Here is a 17637-nt window from a genome sequence, read left to right on the forward strand (position 1 = left end):
CGGGATCGCGATCCCCCGCCCGCCTCCCATTGCATAATCGTTGGTGTACAGTGGGTATACCAGGGTGCCAGCACATTGCTGGCACCCTGGTATAAACGGCTGACATCGTTGATGCGATGTCAGCCGTTTAACCCTTTCCATACAGCGGTCCGTATGGACCGCTGTATGGAAAAGGTTAACAGCGCAAGGAGCTCCCTCCCTCTCCGATCGGGGGGCTGCTGTGCCTTTGCAGCCCCCCGATGGGAGAGGGAGAGAGCCCCCAGACAGCCCCCCGAAGCCCCGTCCTCACCCTTCCCCGTCTGCGAAGTTCTGACCATAACTGAGCAGACGGGGAAGGTTCCCATGGCAACAGGACGCCTGCTCAGGCGTCCTGCTGTCCATGGTGCTGAACAGATCTGTGCTGAAAGCATAGATCTGTTCAGTGTAAGTAAAATACAGTGCAGAACCCTATATAGGTTCTGTACTGTATTATACAGACATCAGACCCACTGGATCTTCAAGAACCAAGTGGGTCTGGGTCAAAAAATAAAAAGAATAAGTGAAAAAAGTTAAGAGAAAAAAATAAAACATTTATCACTGAATAAAAATTAAAAAAATAAAATAAACTACACATATTAGGTATCGCCGCGTCCGTAACGACCTGATCTATAAAACGGCCATGTTACTTTCCCCGCACAGTGAACGCCATAAAAATAAAAAAATAAAAACTATGAGAAAATTGAAATTTTGCCCACCTTACTTCCCAAAAAAGGTAATAAAAGTGATCAAAAAAGTCGCATGTACGCCAAAATAGTACCAATCAAACCGTCATCTCATCCCGCAAAAAATGAGACCCTACTCAAGATAATCGCCCAAAAACTGAAAAAACTATGGCTCTTAGACTATGGAAACACTAAAACATCATTTTTTTTGTTTCAAAAATAAAATCATTGTGTAAAACCTACATAAATAAAAATAAAGTATACATATTAGGTATTGCCGCGTCCGTATCGACCAGCTCTATATAAATATCACATGACCTAACCCCTCAGGTGACCACCATAAAAAATAAAAATAATAAATTGTGCAAAAAAAGCAATTTTTTGCCATCTTATGTCACAAAAAGTGTAATAGCAAGCGATCAAAAAGTCATATGCACCCCAAAATAGTGCCAATCAAACTGTCATCTCATCCCGCAAAAAATTAGACCCTACTCAAGATAATCGCCCAAAAACTGAAAAAACTATGGCTCTCAGACTATGGAGACACTAAACAATTTTTGGGTTTTAAAAATGAAGTTATTGTATAAAACTTACATAAATAAAAAAAATTGTATACATATTAGGTATCGCTGCGTCCGTGACAACCTGCTCTATAAAATTACCACGTGATCTAACCTGTCAGATGAATGTTGTAAATAACAAAAAAAAAAACGTGCCAAAAAAGCTATTTCTTGTTACCTTGCCGCACAAAAAGTGTAATATAGAGCAACCAAAAATCATATCTACCCTGAACTAGTACCAACAATACTGCCACCCTATTCCGTACTTTCTAAAATGGGGTCACTTTTTTGGAGTTTCTACTCTAGGGGTGCATCAGGGGGGCTTCAAATGGGACATGGTGTCAAAAAAACCAGTCCAGCAAAATCTGCCTTCCAAAAACCGTATGGCATTCCTTTCCTTCTGCGCCCTGCCGTGTGCCCATACAGCGGTCTACAACCACATATGAGGTGTTTCTGTAAACTACAGAATCGGGGCCATAAATAATGAGTTTTGTTTGGCTGTTAACCCTTGCTTTGTAACTGGAAAAAAAATATTAAAATGGAAAATCTTCCAAAAAAGTGAAATTTTGAAATTGTATCTCTATTTTCCATTAAATCTTGTGCAACACCTAAAGGGTTAACAAAGTTTGTAAAATCAGTTTGAATACCTTGAGGGGGTGTAGTTTCTTAGATGGGGTCACATTTATGGAGTTTCTACTCTAGGGGTGCATCAGGGGGCTTCAAATGGGACATGGTGTCAAAAAACCAGTCCAGCAAAATCTGCCTTCCAAAAACCGTATGGCATTCCTTTCCTTCTGCGCCCTGCCGTGTGCCCATACAGCGGTCTACAGCCACATATGAGGTGTTTCTGTAAACTACAGAATCAGGGCCATAAATAATGAGTTTTGTTTGGCTGTTAACTCTTGCTTTGTAACTGGAAAAAAAATATTAAAATGGAAAATCTGCCAAAAAAGTGAAATTTTGAAATTGTATCTCTATTTTCCATTAAATCTTGTGCAACACCTAAAAGGTTAACAAAGTTTGTAAAATCAGTTTTGAATACCTTGAGGGGTGTAGTTTCTTAGATGGGGTCACTTTTATGGAGTTTCTACTCTAGGGGTGCATCAGGGGGCTTCAAATGGGACATGGTGTCAAAAAAACTGTCCAGCAAAATCTGGCTTCCAAAAACCATACAGCGTACCTTTCACTCTACGCCCCGCTGTGTGGCCGTACAGTAGTTTACGGCCACATATGGGGTGTTTCTGTAAACGGCAGAGTCAGGGCAATAAAGATACAGTCTTGTTTGGCTGTTAACCCTTGCTTTGTTAGTGGAAAAAATGGGTTAGAATTGAAAATTAGGCAAAAAAATGAAATTCTCAAATTTCATCCCCATTTGCCAATAACTCTTGTGCAACACCTAAAGGGTTAACGAAGTTTGTAAAATCAGTTTTGAATACCTTGAGGGGTGTAATTTCTTAGATGGGGTCACTTTTATGGAGTTTCTACTCTAGGGGTGCATCAGGGGGCTTCAAATGGGACATGGTGTCAAAAAAACTGTCCAGCAAAATCTGGCTTCCAAAAACCATCCGGCGCACCTTTCACTCTACGCCCCGCTGTGTGGCCGTACAGTAGTTTACGGCCACATATGGGGTGTTTCTGTAAACGGCAGAGTCAGGGCAATAAAGATACAGTCTTGTTTGGCTGTTAACCCTTGCTTTGTTAGTGGAAAAAATGGGTTAAAATTGAAAATTAGGCAAAAAAATGAAATTCTCAAATTTCATCCCCATTTGCCAATAACTCTTGTGCAACACCTAAAGGGTTAACAGAGTTTGTAAAATCAGTTTTGAATACCTTGAGGGGTGTAGTTTATAGAATGGGGTCATTTTTGAGCGGTTTCTATTATGTAAGCCTTGCAAAGTGACTTCAGAGCTGTAGTGGTCCCTAAAAATTGGGTTTTTGTAAATTTCTGAAAAATTTCAAGATTTGCTTCTAAACTTCTAAGCCTTGTAACATCCCCAAAAAATAAAATATCATTCCCAAAATAATTCAAACATGAAGTAGACATATGGGGAATGTTAAGTCATCACAATTTTTGGGGGTATTACTATGTATTACAGAAGTAGAGAAACTGAAACTTTGAAATTTGCTAATTTTTCCAAATTTTTGGTAAATTAGGTATTTTATTATGCAAAAAAATTCATTTTTTTGACTTTATTTTACCAGTGTCATGAAGTACAATATGTGACGAAAAAACAATCTCAGAATGGCCTGTATAAGTAAAAGCGTTTTAAAGTTATCAGCACTTAAAGTGACACTGGTCAGATTTGCAAAAAATGGCCTGGTCCTTAAGGTGAAAATGAGCCTGGTCCTTAAGGGGTTAAGGTGAAATAAGGCTGTGTCCCTAAGGGGTTAAAAAAACTATTTATTGAGGTAAAAAAAGGAGTCCTCCCCACAAGGGAGCTTTGACCCACATGTGTATATAGACGCAATAGGAGTCCCAAGGGGGGTCCCCAACAAGTTTAAGGCCAGAGATCAGGTGGCAGCTGGATTTGAATCCATACTACCAATAGTGACAATCAACAAGAACGTCGACTGGATAAACTACATATATTATAATCAGCAAAGATTTGTAAACTACACCCGTCGTTAGAGGCTACTTCTGCTGTGGCCTTTCAGAAACAGGATGGCCCTAGATATGATCCTAGCTGAGACTTGGGGAGTTTGTAAAATGATTGGGGAAACTTGCTGCACCCAGATAACACTGGCCCCAAAGGGAAGGTAACTGAAGCAATAAACAAGCTTACTAACCTCTCAGAGGAATTAAAACATAACTCAGGGATAACAGACCCATGGGATGAGTACTTTGGATGGTTCAAAAATTGGAAATCCTTCTTCACCCAGATAGGTATGGTGATAGTATTGATGCTAGTATTAATGTCAGTAGTGTTATGTTGCATTGTACCATGTGTCCGAAAAATATGTGAAAAAATTGTGATTTCAACTACTGAACATCCCATCATGCTGCTATGTGGTGAAGAAGAAATGGAAACCAAAGAATTCAACACAAATTCCCCCACAAATTACGATGTCGTACCGAGATAGGGAAAGATGAATCCCAGGGTACTATCATAAGTCAGATTAACCGGGAGTCTACCCAAAAGGAGTAGGTTGTCGCCACTGTGGGTGAAGAGGATTGCGAATGGTATTCCCGGGGGTTCACTAGGCAGGGAAAGTTCTACAATCAAGAATCCAAGGGGGGACTGTTATGGAATATAATGGACACTTGCTTGTTACTTACAAAATGGTGTCTGTCCGAGAGACAACCCCCAGTATGCATTCTATGATTGAAACTATTTGCAGCAAAGACTTGAAACTGTCAGGAATTCCTCTGAGTCTATCATACATACAGTACAGACCAAAAGTTTGGACACACCTTCTCATTCAAAGAGTTTTCTTTATTTTCATGACTATGAAAATTGTAGATTCACACTGAAGGCATTAAAACTATGAATTAACACATGTGGAATTATATACATAACAAAAAAGTGTGAAACAACTGAAAATATGTCATATTCTAGGTTCTTCAAAGTAGCCACCTTTTGCTTTGATTACTGCTTTGCACACTCTTGGCATTCTCTTGATGAGCTTCAAGAGGTAGTCACCTGAAATGGTCTTCCAACAGTCTTGAAGGAGTTCCCAGAGATGCTTAGCACTTGTTGGCCCTTTTGCCTTCACTCTGTGGTCTAGCTCACCCCAAACCATCTCGATTGGGTTCAGGTCTGGTGACTGTGGAGGCCAGGTCATCTGGTGCAGCACCCCATCCCTCTCCTTCATGGTCAAATAGCCCTTACACAGCCTGGAGGTGTGTTTGGGGTCATTGTCCTGTTGAAAAATAAATGATGGTCCAACTAAACGCAAACCGGATGGAATAGCATGCCGCTGCAAGATGCTGTGGTAGCCATGCTGGTTCAGTATGCCTTTAATTTTGAATAAATCCCCAACAGTGTCACCAGCAAAGCACCCCTACACCATCACACCTCCTCCTCCATGGTTCACGGTGGGAACCAGGCATGTAGAGTCCATCCGTTCACCTTTTCTGCGTCGCACAAAGACACGGTGGTTGGAACCAAAGATCTCAAATTTGGACCCATCAGACCAAAGCACAGATTTCCACTGGTCTAATGTCCATTCCTTGTGTTCTTTAGCCCAAACAAGTCTCTTCTGCTTGTTGCCTGTCCTTAGCAGTGGTTTCCTAGCAGATATTCTACCATGAAGGCCTGATTCACACAGTATCCTGTTAACAGTTGTTCTAGAGATGTGTCTGTTGCTAGAACTCTGTGTGGCATTGACCTGGTCTCTAATCTGAGCTGTTATTAACCTGCGATTTCTGAGGCTGGTGACTCAGATGAACTTATCCTCCGCAGCAGAGGTGACTCTTGGTCTTCCTTTCCTGGGGCGGTCCGCATGTGAGCCAGTTTCTTTGTAGCGCTTGATGGTTTTTGTGACTGCACTTGGGGACACTTTCAAAGTTCTCCCAATTTTTCGGACTGACTGACCTTCATTTCTTAAAGTAATGATGGCCACTCGTTTTTCTTTACTTAGCTGATTTTCAGATTAAATACTTTGGCACCTTTAGGATTGAACGAAAATCTAGGGTTTAGCTCCTTCCTGTAAAATGCTGTGTCTTTTAATTAATTTTATGGGGATAATAAAGTAAATTTTAATGTCTAAAATTCTTTTTAGGTAACATATAATTTTAATAGTAGGTTATATAAATTTTGTCAAATTTGTCTTGATAGGTTGTTGATTTATCTATTTTTCATATATCTTCATTATAGGTCTTTTCCATTTAGGAGTTCATGGCGGAGAAGTGTATACCACCCCAAAGAAATGTTGTTTTTCAGGGGAGGCCTTCATCATCTGAGTCCAAATGTTATATTCTAATTTATTGGGATAGCAGAGGGAATAGTAGGTTAAGAATACTTTGCAGCATGATTAGAGAATTGTTTACTAAAAAAGGTCTTCTCATGAAATTGGCACTATCCATTATGTCCAATATTAATTTATGTCATTATATGCTGCTAATGTTTTTATTTTATATGTTTGATCATAATTGCACATAGGGTTCACTAATGGAAAAAATTTTGTTAATATGTGATTAAATATCTATATGCACTTTAGCACTATTAAATTCCTCATTAATTGGCGGATATTAAATAATTTAATTACACACGATTTGATGTATTTTAATGCACTTTAGCTTTACCTTTTTTTTGATCATATGTAGCATTTTAGTAGTGTTATTTTCACTGTATAGTAATTCGTTTTCACTGCTCAGCACTGCTATTTATTAATTATGTATACATATACCTTTTTGGTATAATATTTATTATTGATATAAATGTTTATTTTGTGATGTTGTCAATCATTAGTTAATCCACAGAATGACCACTATTTTGTACTGACTTATAAAATCAGCTAAATCTATGCTTCCCTCCTGTTGATAGAGGTTAGTTTTTAACACCTCCCCTATAATACCAACACATTTTTGAATAAGAATATTGTCCCCATTCTCTTACCGCCCTTATGTTCAATAGCGAATGCTAGCATTACAAGTGACGAGATCGGCTTAGTGCGCATGGCGGTCCGACGGTCAGCAGGCTTCCCTCTGTCTCCAAGGAGATCTGGTGTCGGTGACGTGACTTGTGACTGCCCTTGCCGGTGTCTGACTCGGGAGACGGGCGGAAGTGGATTCAATGCGGCCGGTTCTGATGAGTCATCCGCCTACATTGGCCGTCATCCGACACACTGCACATGTGACTACATTTGACTCCATTCATTGGATAAGACTTCATGTTAAATACCGATCACCTATCCCCATCTAATTACTCCTCCTGAGGACGCAGAACGGCAAAACATACGTCGGGGAGACTATACACCTATCCTTACTGGTACGTAATTTATTTGGTCTTTGGTTTGCTGTTTGGGAACATTCTTTACTTGACTGTTATTCCGACTGCCTAATAGGAATGGGGACTGTTTCTAACTTGATACTGGGTCACCATATAAATGAGAGTTAATCCTCACTGTGCCCCATGCAATATTGATTTATAGAGCCCCCATTTCCTATTATGGCATCCACCACTGACAATTTTCTCCTTGTATGAGATATACTCCATTAAGAATAGGTGTAGCAATTTATTGGATACATCCACTATAAGGCTTATTTATCATCATTATATGTAATGTGTAATAGATGTGGAATTATGTTTATATTGTGATTTGTGTAATAAAGATGATATATTTTAAATTTATGGGACGTGTAGTACTCAGTGAGGTTGATATTGATCTTTTTGAGTATCCCAGTGACAGCATTTGTTACTATATCTGACAAATTAGGTATTTATTAGCTGCTTTTTTCTTGCCATAATACAAATTCTAACAGTCTATTCAGTAGGACTATCAGCTGTGTATCCACCTGACTTCTCCACAACACAACTGATGGTCCCAACCCCATTTATAAGGCAAGAAATCCTACATATTAAACCTGACAGGGCACACCTGTGAAGTGAAGACCATTTCAGGTGACTACCTCTTTAAGCTCATCAAGAGAATGCCAAGAGTGTGCAAAGCAGTAATCAAAGTAAAAGGTGGCTACTTTGAAGAACCTAGAATATGACATATTTTCAGTTGTTTCACACTTTTTTGTTATGTATATAATTCCACATGTGTTAATTCATAGTTTTGATGCCTTCAGTGTGAAGCTACAATTTTCATAGTCATGGAAATAAAGAAACTCTTTGAATGAGAAGGTGTGTCCAAACTTTTGGTCTGTACTGTATATATATATATATATATATATATATATATATATATACATATATATATACACACACACATACACACACACTGTAAAATAAAAAATTCTAGTAAAAAAATCTCATTTCTAATTGGTTAAAAAATAAAATCAACTACACCATTACCATTGCCACATCTGTAACAACCTGATCTATAAAAGGATCATGCTACTTATCCAGTGTGATGAACAATGTAAAAAAAAGTTAAAAAACAATAGCGGTTTTTGTCACCTTTCTCTCAAAAAAGGTACAAAAAGCAATGTACTGTATGTATCTCAAAATGGTACCAATAAAAACTACAACCCTTCCTGCAAGTGCTAGTTCTAAGATGTCTACATTGGTCGAAAAATAAAAAGTTATGCATGTTAGTAAACTCCTAGTCTGAAAGGACCTTTAATTTCATCTACAGGCAACATTCTGGTGCACATGTGAGGCCTGGGCTAGATCAGCCAGTCTTGGGTTGAACTTAGAGCTCTCTCCCTCCTCCCATTGTAAGCATGCTGGAGGTAACTGGGCCTTTGCTGTGAGTCGGACCTTGAGCGCCTGTAATTTGCCCACTGGCTCCTGGTATTGCCCATACGGCACAGGTAGGTTTAGCGTTAGGGACTGCAGAGTGCACCTGTCCTTGTAAAAGTTATTGTTATATTGTTTGATTGTTTATCACATTCACACATTTGCTATCATGTGTAGGATGTCTGTTGTGGTACTTGTGGTCCGCTGCGGGCATCCTCCATTGTATGCATTTTTGCTGGGGATGGTCATTAGCAGCGGAACACAAGTGCAGGATCTGCCCCGCCCCCGTCCGGAATAGATGCGCCACTGCATATGGGGTTCACACTTCCTGCTTTTCATTACCACGCCAATTTGTAGTTTATGTTAGTATATGGCAATGCAAAATACAACCGATTTGTAATAAAAAAATATATATATTTTATGATGCAAAAGTTGTAAAGCGACCTGCAGAAATAAGTTATCATATCATATATAAAGCAAGGTGAACTCCATAAAAAATAAAAAAACACTGACAAAATTGCAGTGTTTCCCCATCTCACGTCCCAAAAAATGAGATAAATAGTGATCAAAAAGATAAATGTACCTAAAAATTGTGCCAGTTTTCTTGCTCAGTCAACAACAAAAATAAAAACGTTATGGCTCTTAAAAAAACATTTCAGTAAATTCCATGTTACAAAATCCAGATGTCGCTCCTTCCATTTGAGCCCTTCAGTGCGCCCAAACAGCAGTTTACGACTAAATATAGAGTATATATATATATATATCTATAAACTGCAGAATCAGTATTGAGGTTTGTTTTGCTCTTATCCCTTGCTGTGTTACAGGAAAAATTTATTCAAATGGAAAGAATGAAACTTTTAAAATTTCACCTCTATTTTGCTTTAATTTCTGTGGAACACCTAAAGGGTTAACAACGTTTCTAAAATCTGTTTTGAATATCTTGAGGGTGTCATTTCTAAAATGTGGTCATTTATGGGTGGTTTCTATGAAAGAAAAAAAGTGGTTAATGAACATGAATGGTGCTAATAGTACTTAAATTGTCAAATCTCCATTTTCACTCTTTTTTACCTAAAATCTATGATTGAGAAATATAGTCACTTGACTCTCAAAGGAAGTTAGACAAACAAGGCAAATAGGGAACTGCTTGGCAGAATATGATAAATATAGACATGGAATTTTCTAGATGTATGAGTAATGCCTGTGTGTGTCATTTTTAATACCATCATGTTTCTGATTGGTTGCTTTATTAAATACTTGTGATTGGATATATTAAATATAATGTCGAAAAGGGGGGATGACTAGACCCACAATGTACATCTAATAAAATTGGCTCATTGGGTATTGCCCGGCAGAGAATCCTTTAACCAGCAAAGTGTGTTTCCCTGTTTCATTCTTAGGTCGACCGCATCCCCTGGCACATGGGGAAAACGTAATAACCAATTTGAATCCCACAGACAAGCGAGTGTAGTCCCCTAGTTTGGGACTTATCCTAAATTGCAGTGACATTTTTATCATCTAAGAACTCAATTGGTCCTTAAAAAGTTGATTTTTGGAAATTTTCGTGAAAAATTGCTTCTAAAAATCTAAACCCTCCTAAATGTCCCAAAAAATTAAATAATATTTACAAAATGATGTCAAGATAAAGTAGACATATGGAGAGTGTTAAGTAATAACAATTTTGTAAAGCATCACCATCTGTATTAAAAGCAGAAAAATTCATATTTCCCAAATTTTTTTTTTTATAAATTAAGGTAAATCAAATATACTAATAACATGAAGTACTATGTGTCTTGAAAAAGCAATCTCAGAATTGTTTGGATAAGTGAAAACATTCCAAAGTTACTACCACATAAAGTGAAACGTCAAATTTGCTAAATTAAGCCGTGTCAGGAAGGTGAAAAATGTCTTGGTCCTGAAGGGGTTGTAATTACGCCCATGGTGCTCGTGGATAACATCCATGGACCACATTTGTTGGATTCATTTCCTGATACATTTTGGTAAGGGTGTAAAAATTAAAATATTATTGCTTTAGAGGGGTGAGTTATGGCCTCAATTTAAGTAGGCAATCATAGCCACAGACTTTTCTTGGGAAAACTTGCACGTTATCGATGAAATGCAGAAACCAAATGTCTGCTTCAAATAGAGGAGCGGTGTGAGCTGCATGTGTTGCCGAGTAAGAGCAGGCTGCTGTTTTTGACAAGCCCATATTTTTATTTTATCAATACTTACAGTTGCAAGAAAAAGTATGTGAACCCTTTGGAATGATATGGATTTCTGCACAAATTGGTCATAAAAAGTGATCTGATCTTCATCTAAGTCACAGCAATAGACAATCACATTCTGCTTAAACTAATAACACACAAAGAATTAAATGTTACCATGTTTTTATTGAACACACCATGTAAACATTCACAGTGCAGGTGGAAAAAGTATGTGAACCCCTGGACTAATGACATCTCCAAGAGCTAATTGGAGTGAGGTGTCGGCCAACTGGAGTCCAATCAATGAGATGGGATTGGAGGTGTTGGTTACAGCTGCCCTATAAAAAACACACACCAGTTCTAGGTTTGCTTTTCACAAGAAGCATTGCCTGATGTGAATGATGCCTCGCACAAAAGAGCTCTCAGAAGACCTACGATTAAGAATTGTTGATTTGCATAAAGCTGGAAAGGGTTATAAAAGTATCTCCAAAAGCCTTGCTGTTCATCAGTCTACGGTAAGACAAATTGTCTATAAATGGAGAAAGTTCAGCACTGCTGCTACTCTCCCTAGGAGTGGCCGTCCTGTAAAGATGACTGCAAGAGCACAGCGCAGACTGCTCAATGAGGTGAAGAAGAATCCTAGAGTGTCAGCTAAAGACTTACAAAAGTCTCTGGCACATGCTAACATCCCTGTTAGCGAATCTACGATACGTAAAACACTAAACAAGAATGGATTTCATGGGACGATACCACAGAGGAAGCCATTGCTGTCCAAAAAAAACATTGCTGCACGTTTACAGTTTGCACAAGAGCACCTGTATGTTCCACAGCAGTACTGGCAAAATATTCTGTGGAAAGATGAAACCAAAGTTGAGTTGTTTGGAAGAAACACACAACACTATGTGTGGAGAGAAAGAGGCACAGCACATCAACATCAAAACCTCATCCCAACTGTGAAGTATGGTTGTGGGGGCATCATGGTTTGGGGCTGCTTTTCTGCAGTCAGGGCCTGGACAGGATTGCTATCATCGAAGGAAAAATGAATTCCCAAGTTTATCAAGACATTTTGCAGGAGAACTTAAGGCCATCTATCCACCAGCTGAAGCTCAACAGAAGATGGGTGTTGCAACAGGACAATGACCCAAACCATAGAAATAAATCAACAACAGAATAGCTTAAACAGAAAAAATATGCCTTCTAGAGTTGCCCAGTACGAGTCTTCACCTCAACCCGATTGAGATGCTGTGGCCTGACCTCAAGAAAGCGATTCAGACCAGACATCCCAAGAATATTGCTGAACTGAAACAGTTCTGCAAAGAGTAATGGTCAAGAATTACTCCTGACCGTTGTGCACGTCTCATCTGCAACTACAGGAAACGTTTGGTTGAAGTTATTGCTGCCAAAGGAGGTTCAATCAAGGGTTCACATACTTTTTCCACATGCACTGTGAATGTTTACATGGTGTGTTAAATAAGAACACGGTAACATTTAATTCTTTGTCTGTTATTAGTTAAGCAGACTGTGATTGTCTATTTTTGTGACTTAGATGAAGATCACGCACACGGGGAGAAGCAGCAGTGCAGGGACCTGGAGTGGCACAGGGAGTGGGGTAAGTATATTCAATGTGAGGAGCTTTTTATTGTGGGGAGCTTTTTATTGTCTTGGATAACCCCTTTAACTGATAAAGTCCTAAAACTAATTGTCCAATAATTAAATTAAAAAAACAAAACAAAAAAAAACACAATGTGAATATATTGACTCCCTAAAAAGACCCTTTTTAGTGTTCCCTAAAACTTCAATAAAATTAATAGTTACAGACAGTCCAGTAATGGAGAACCCAGTAACAGCACAAACTAAACAGAAAATATGAGTACGTTGGCTACCAATTCCCCACGGCCCACCCTTTTTTCATAACAATTATAGTTATCCAGGCAGCAAACATCCCAGTAACAGACAATAAAAACTAACAGAAATTATGATTAAATAGATTTCCTCACCCCACAACCCTTTTGGCGTTCCCTAAATGTTACATAAAAAGTTATAATTATTGTGTGGTATGTTTCAAAGGTAATAACAGAGGCCTGGCTGTGATGGACACATGGCACAATAAATCGGGCATTCCTCCTCCTTCCATGTTTTAAAATAAGTTCTGGAGGTAGTGGCGGGGACGTGGGGGAGGAAAATAACACTCTGGCCAGGCCCCCGAGACAATGAAGGGAGGGGAGGGGGTGGTTTACACATAGGTATTGTAATATGTAATAGTATTATTGTATTGGTTTTACTATAGATGTATACCCAAAAGGGAGTTTATGTAAAATTCACCCTGGAAGGTATTGTTTTTCTTTTTCTATCTTTGTCTTTTGTGTTATAAAGAAAACTAATAAAAATGATTTTTTTTTAAAGTGCAAGTGCGAATGTAGCCGTTTTTCCACCTGCTTGGACACTAGTTGTTGCGGGAATCCAGCTCTATTTTTTGACTGTCCCATAAGCCCCTGTATTTTTGGCTTTTACAGGAATGAAAGGAAGTCCCCATACCAATCAGGGGCTTGAGGTTAATTTTTTTTTTTTCTCCATTTGATTAACAATTTCAGTGAAAGGTAATTCACTTTTAACGGTATATTACGGTTGATCACTGGTATCCATTCAATACAGGAGATTTGTGTTCAGGGACCTCTCATAGCAGCCCCAGATTATTGGTCCAAGTCCTCAGCTACCTCGGGTAGCTGAAAGCAAGGTGATGTTTTATTTCGATGCACCAACATAAAAAAGCGTATCTATCAGAATAAAGCTAGTTAGTGACCACTGTAAAACACATATGGCAGTCAGTAACTAGCTAAACACAAGATGGCCTCTCTCTTTTGTGAATTTTTTGATGTCTAACAAGATGTGATTTCCTGGGAAAAGATTTTCCACATTTTAAACATAAATATGGCTTCTCCCCTGTGTGAGTTTTTTGATGTGTAACAAGATGGTATTTCCGTGGAAAAGATTTCCCACATTCTGAACATGAATATGGCTTCTCCCCTGTGTGAATTCGCCGATGTGTAACAAGAGCTGATTTTTGGTTAAAACTTTTCTCACATTCTGAACATGAATATGGCTTCTCCCCTGTGTGCGTTCTTTGATGTGAAACCAGACATTTTTTTACAGAAAAACGTTTCCCACATTCTAAACATAAAAATGGCTTCTCCCCTGTGTGAGTTCTTTGATGTTTAACAAGGTCCGATTTACGGTTGAAACATTTTCCACATTCTAAACATGAGAATGGCTTTACCCCTGTGTGAGTTGTTTGATGCGTAAGCAAATATCTTTTTAGAGCAAAACATTTCCCACATTCTAAACATAAAAATGGCTTCTCCTCTGTGTGAATTCTTTTATGTTTAACAAGAGCTGATTTCTGGTTAAAACATTTCCCACATTCTGAACATGAAAACGGCTTCTCCCTTCTGTGAGTGTACTGATGTTCATAAAGATTAGAAACGCTTACAAAACATTTTCCACATTCTGAACATGAATATGGCTTCTCTCCTGTGTGAATTCTTATATGTCTAATAAGATCTTTTTTTTCAAAAAAACACTTCCCACATTCTGAACATGAAAATGGCTTCTCCCCTGTGTGAGTTCTTTGATGTCTAACCAGTTTTTGTTTCATAGAAAAACATTTCCCACATTGTAAACATGAAAATGGCTTCTCACTTTTGTGAGCTGTTTGACATTCAACACCCCTTTGGTGACTTTCATTTTGTGTTACATTCTGTGATGAATCAGTAAACTGGACCAGTTTAAAAGGATCAAATAATACGTTTTTGCTGTGAATGGATGATGATATTTCTTGGATACTGGCATGATGTCTCTCTGAGTTCGTGGTATAGTCATCTGCCAAGAATAAAAAACATTTTATTATTCTTAAATAAATAAAAATATACAATTCTATTGATATAAAAACTCCATAAAATTACATGACATGGACAAAATTAAAGTATCCATCGACAAAGACTGTGGTGGCCAAACAATCTAATAGTAAACTAGGGCTTCACTAGAAAGGTTTGGACCCCAAGCAAATTTTTGAACACCTCCCTTCCTCCCCGAGCAACTTTTTTCACATACAACCGCTTTGTGCCCCACATAGTAGTTATTCCCCTTTAGTGCCCACAAAGTAGAGTACAACCAAACAGCAGTTATGTCCTGTTGAAGCCACCTTTGTCTGCCATCTTGTCTGGTTACATTTACACAAATGCTAAAGAAAAGTATAGTGGAACAGTTTTAGAAGCTTAAAGGGATTGTCCAGGTCGAGAACTGACATATCCCCTTCTTCACCAAGGCAGCCGCTCTGAGAAGAACATCGGAGCACTCTCCCTTTCCCTGCGCTGAATCGCGAAGACTTGGGCAGCGCTAAAGCTCTGGGACCTGCACCTACACCGAGAACGGGGCCCTGAAAGTTGTGGTAGGAGTACTGCACATGCGCAGCCGCCTTCTATTCATTTCTATGAGGCCGCCGAAAATAGCCAAGCACTGGCTCAGCTATTTACGTCTGCCCCATAGAAATGAATGGGAGGGGTGGCCGCAGAAGTGTGGTGCACTCCCATTCAGTACTATGGCGAGAGCGCTTGGTGGTGGCTAGACCTGGGGAAACCCAGGCTCCTCTGGCCACCCCCTTCTCCGCTCCGTTCTCGGTGTAGGTGTGGGTCCCAGAGGTGAGACCCGCACCTATCAGACAATGGGGGCATATCCTAGAGATGTGCCCCCATTGTCTCAGATGGGAATACCCCTTTAACTAACTCAAAGATTATATTTTTACATGTATTTGTGTTGTTTCCTATAAATAGACTTTTAATTTTCTTAGATGCCCAAGGGAAGGACATGGGACGTCGGCAATAGAGCAATATATCATGAAGAACCTGAAGAATAGTTCTATTCATCCTTTCTTCTAGTTCTTTTTTGTGGTCAAAAATGGTGGCACTTCCTACTACTCTCAAGGCTGTGCAGAGATTTCTATGTTTTGTCAATTATAGGAGGCTCATATTACTGCTCTAAGTAAAAATGGAGGCAATGCTGCTGTTTGGTCTCCTGAATCCAATGTCGACTTTTTAGATATTGATGACCTATTCTATGCTGTTAAATAACAGTCACTGAGTAAAAACAATATATATACACATCTGCTCGCCTTTTCTGGGATGAAATGGCCACATACCACTGGAGCAAACTTACAACGTTGTGGCATGGTAAATATCTTACCCTTTGAAGGATGACAGGTTGGACATTCTCTCAACATAGGCCACTTTTTGCCATAGAATATTTGAGCGGGGTCTTCTCTGCTGCCAAAGGATGTCCAGGGAATAACCAATCACCATGGACCCTATAAAGCTGAGCAGGAGGAAGGAGCCAGTGTATTTTTATAAAGCAATATTAAATTAATAAAAGAGAGGGAAAGTTGTGCTGACTAAAGGATATGAAAATTTTAGGTAAATACATTTTATTTTCCTGGACATCCTTTGGCAGCACAGAAGACCCCATTCAAATATTCTATGGCAAATAGAGGCCTATGTTGAGAGAATGTCCAAACTGTCATCCTTGAAAGGGTAAGATATTGACCATGCCACAACGTTGCAAGTTTGCTCCAGTGGTATGTGGCCATTTCATCCCAGAAAAGGCGAGCAGATGGATTGACTGACTAAACAGGTAGCACTTCTGAATAGATCTCCTGAACCACTGAACTAGAGGCATTAATTGCTTTCTAGGCGTTATTGGGTACTGTGTTTTTCGCTTTATAAGACGCACTTTTCCCCCCCAAAAGTGGGGGGAAAATGGCCGTGCGTTTTATAAAGCAGATACTTCGCTGGCAGCTATGCTGCACAGCGCGACCAGGGAAGTATCAGTGTAGAGGGAGGAGGCGGGGACACTCATGGTGGGGCCCGGTGCAGTAAATCTACTCTAATACACCGGGCCCCGCAACTGTTAAATACATTCAATCCGATCCATATCTTAATGTATACCGCACTGTTCTGTACTTACTGTAGTACCGTATGTATAGCATTATGACGGCGCAGACCGGCAGCTCCCTTGGTCATGCGCCCCGTGCCGCAGCTCCCTCGGTCATGCGCCCCCTGCCGCAGCTCCCTCCTCATGCGCCGCCTGCCTGTTCATTCATAAAGTGAGATAAGCAGCCAGGCTGCGCATAAGGAGAGAGCTGTGGCAGGAGGGGTAGGGTGCGCATGACTGAGGGAGCTGCAGGTCTTCGCCGTCTTAATGCTATACATACGGTACTACAGTAAGTACAGAACAGTGCGGTATACATTAAGATATGGATCGGAATGAATGTACTTAACAGCTGGGGGGCCCTGTGTATTAGAGTAGAATCACTGCACCGGGCCCCACCATGAGTGTCTCCGCCTCCTCCCTCCACACTGATGCATCTGATGGGGGATCTGTAGATGACACTTATGGGGATCTGTGACAGATCCCCCATCAGTCTCATCCACAGATCCCCCATCAGTGTCATCCACAGATCCCCCATCAGTGTCATCCAAAGATCCCCCATCAGTGTCATCCAAAGATCCCCCATCAGTGTCATCCACAGATCCCCCATAACAGTGCATCATCCACAGATCCCCCATCAGTGTCATCCAAGATCCCCCATCAGTGTCATCCAAAGATCCCCCATCAGTGTCATCCAAAGATCCCCCATCAGTGTCATCCAAAGATCCCCCATCAGTGTCATCCAAAGATCCCCCATCAGTGTCATCCACAGATCCCCCATAACAGTGCATCATCCACAGATCCCCCATAACAGTGCATCATCCACAGATCCCCCCATAACAGTGCATTC

General features: G+C 39.8%; 1 protein-coding gene across 1 annotated transcript in view; it reads right to left on the reverse strand.

Moving 5' to 3' along the window:
• LOC122931447 (zinc finger protein 436-like) overlaps positions 1-17637 on the reverse strand; it is a 101723-nt gene that overhangs the window by 50831 nt on the left and 33255 nt on the right. The window contains exon 5 of the mRNA XM_044285519.1: positions 13653-14687. Coding sequence (XP_044141454.1) covers positions 13653-14687 — 1035 coding nt within the window. The remainder of the gene's footprint in view (positions 1-13652; positions 14688-17637) is intronic.

Source organism: Bufo gargarizans, chromosome 3, assembly GCF_014858855.1.
Source record: "Bufo gargarizans isolate SCDJY-AF-19 chromosome 3, ASM1485885v1, whole genome shotgun sequence".
Taxonomy (NCBI): Eukaryota; Metazoa; Chordata; class Amphibia; order Anura; family Bufonidae; genus Bufo; species Bufo gargarizans.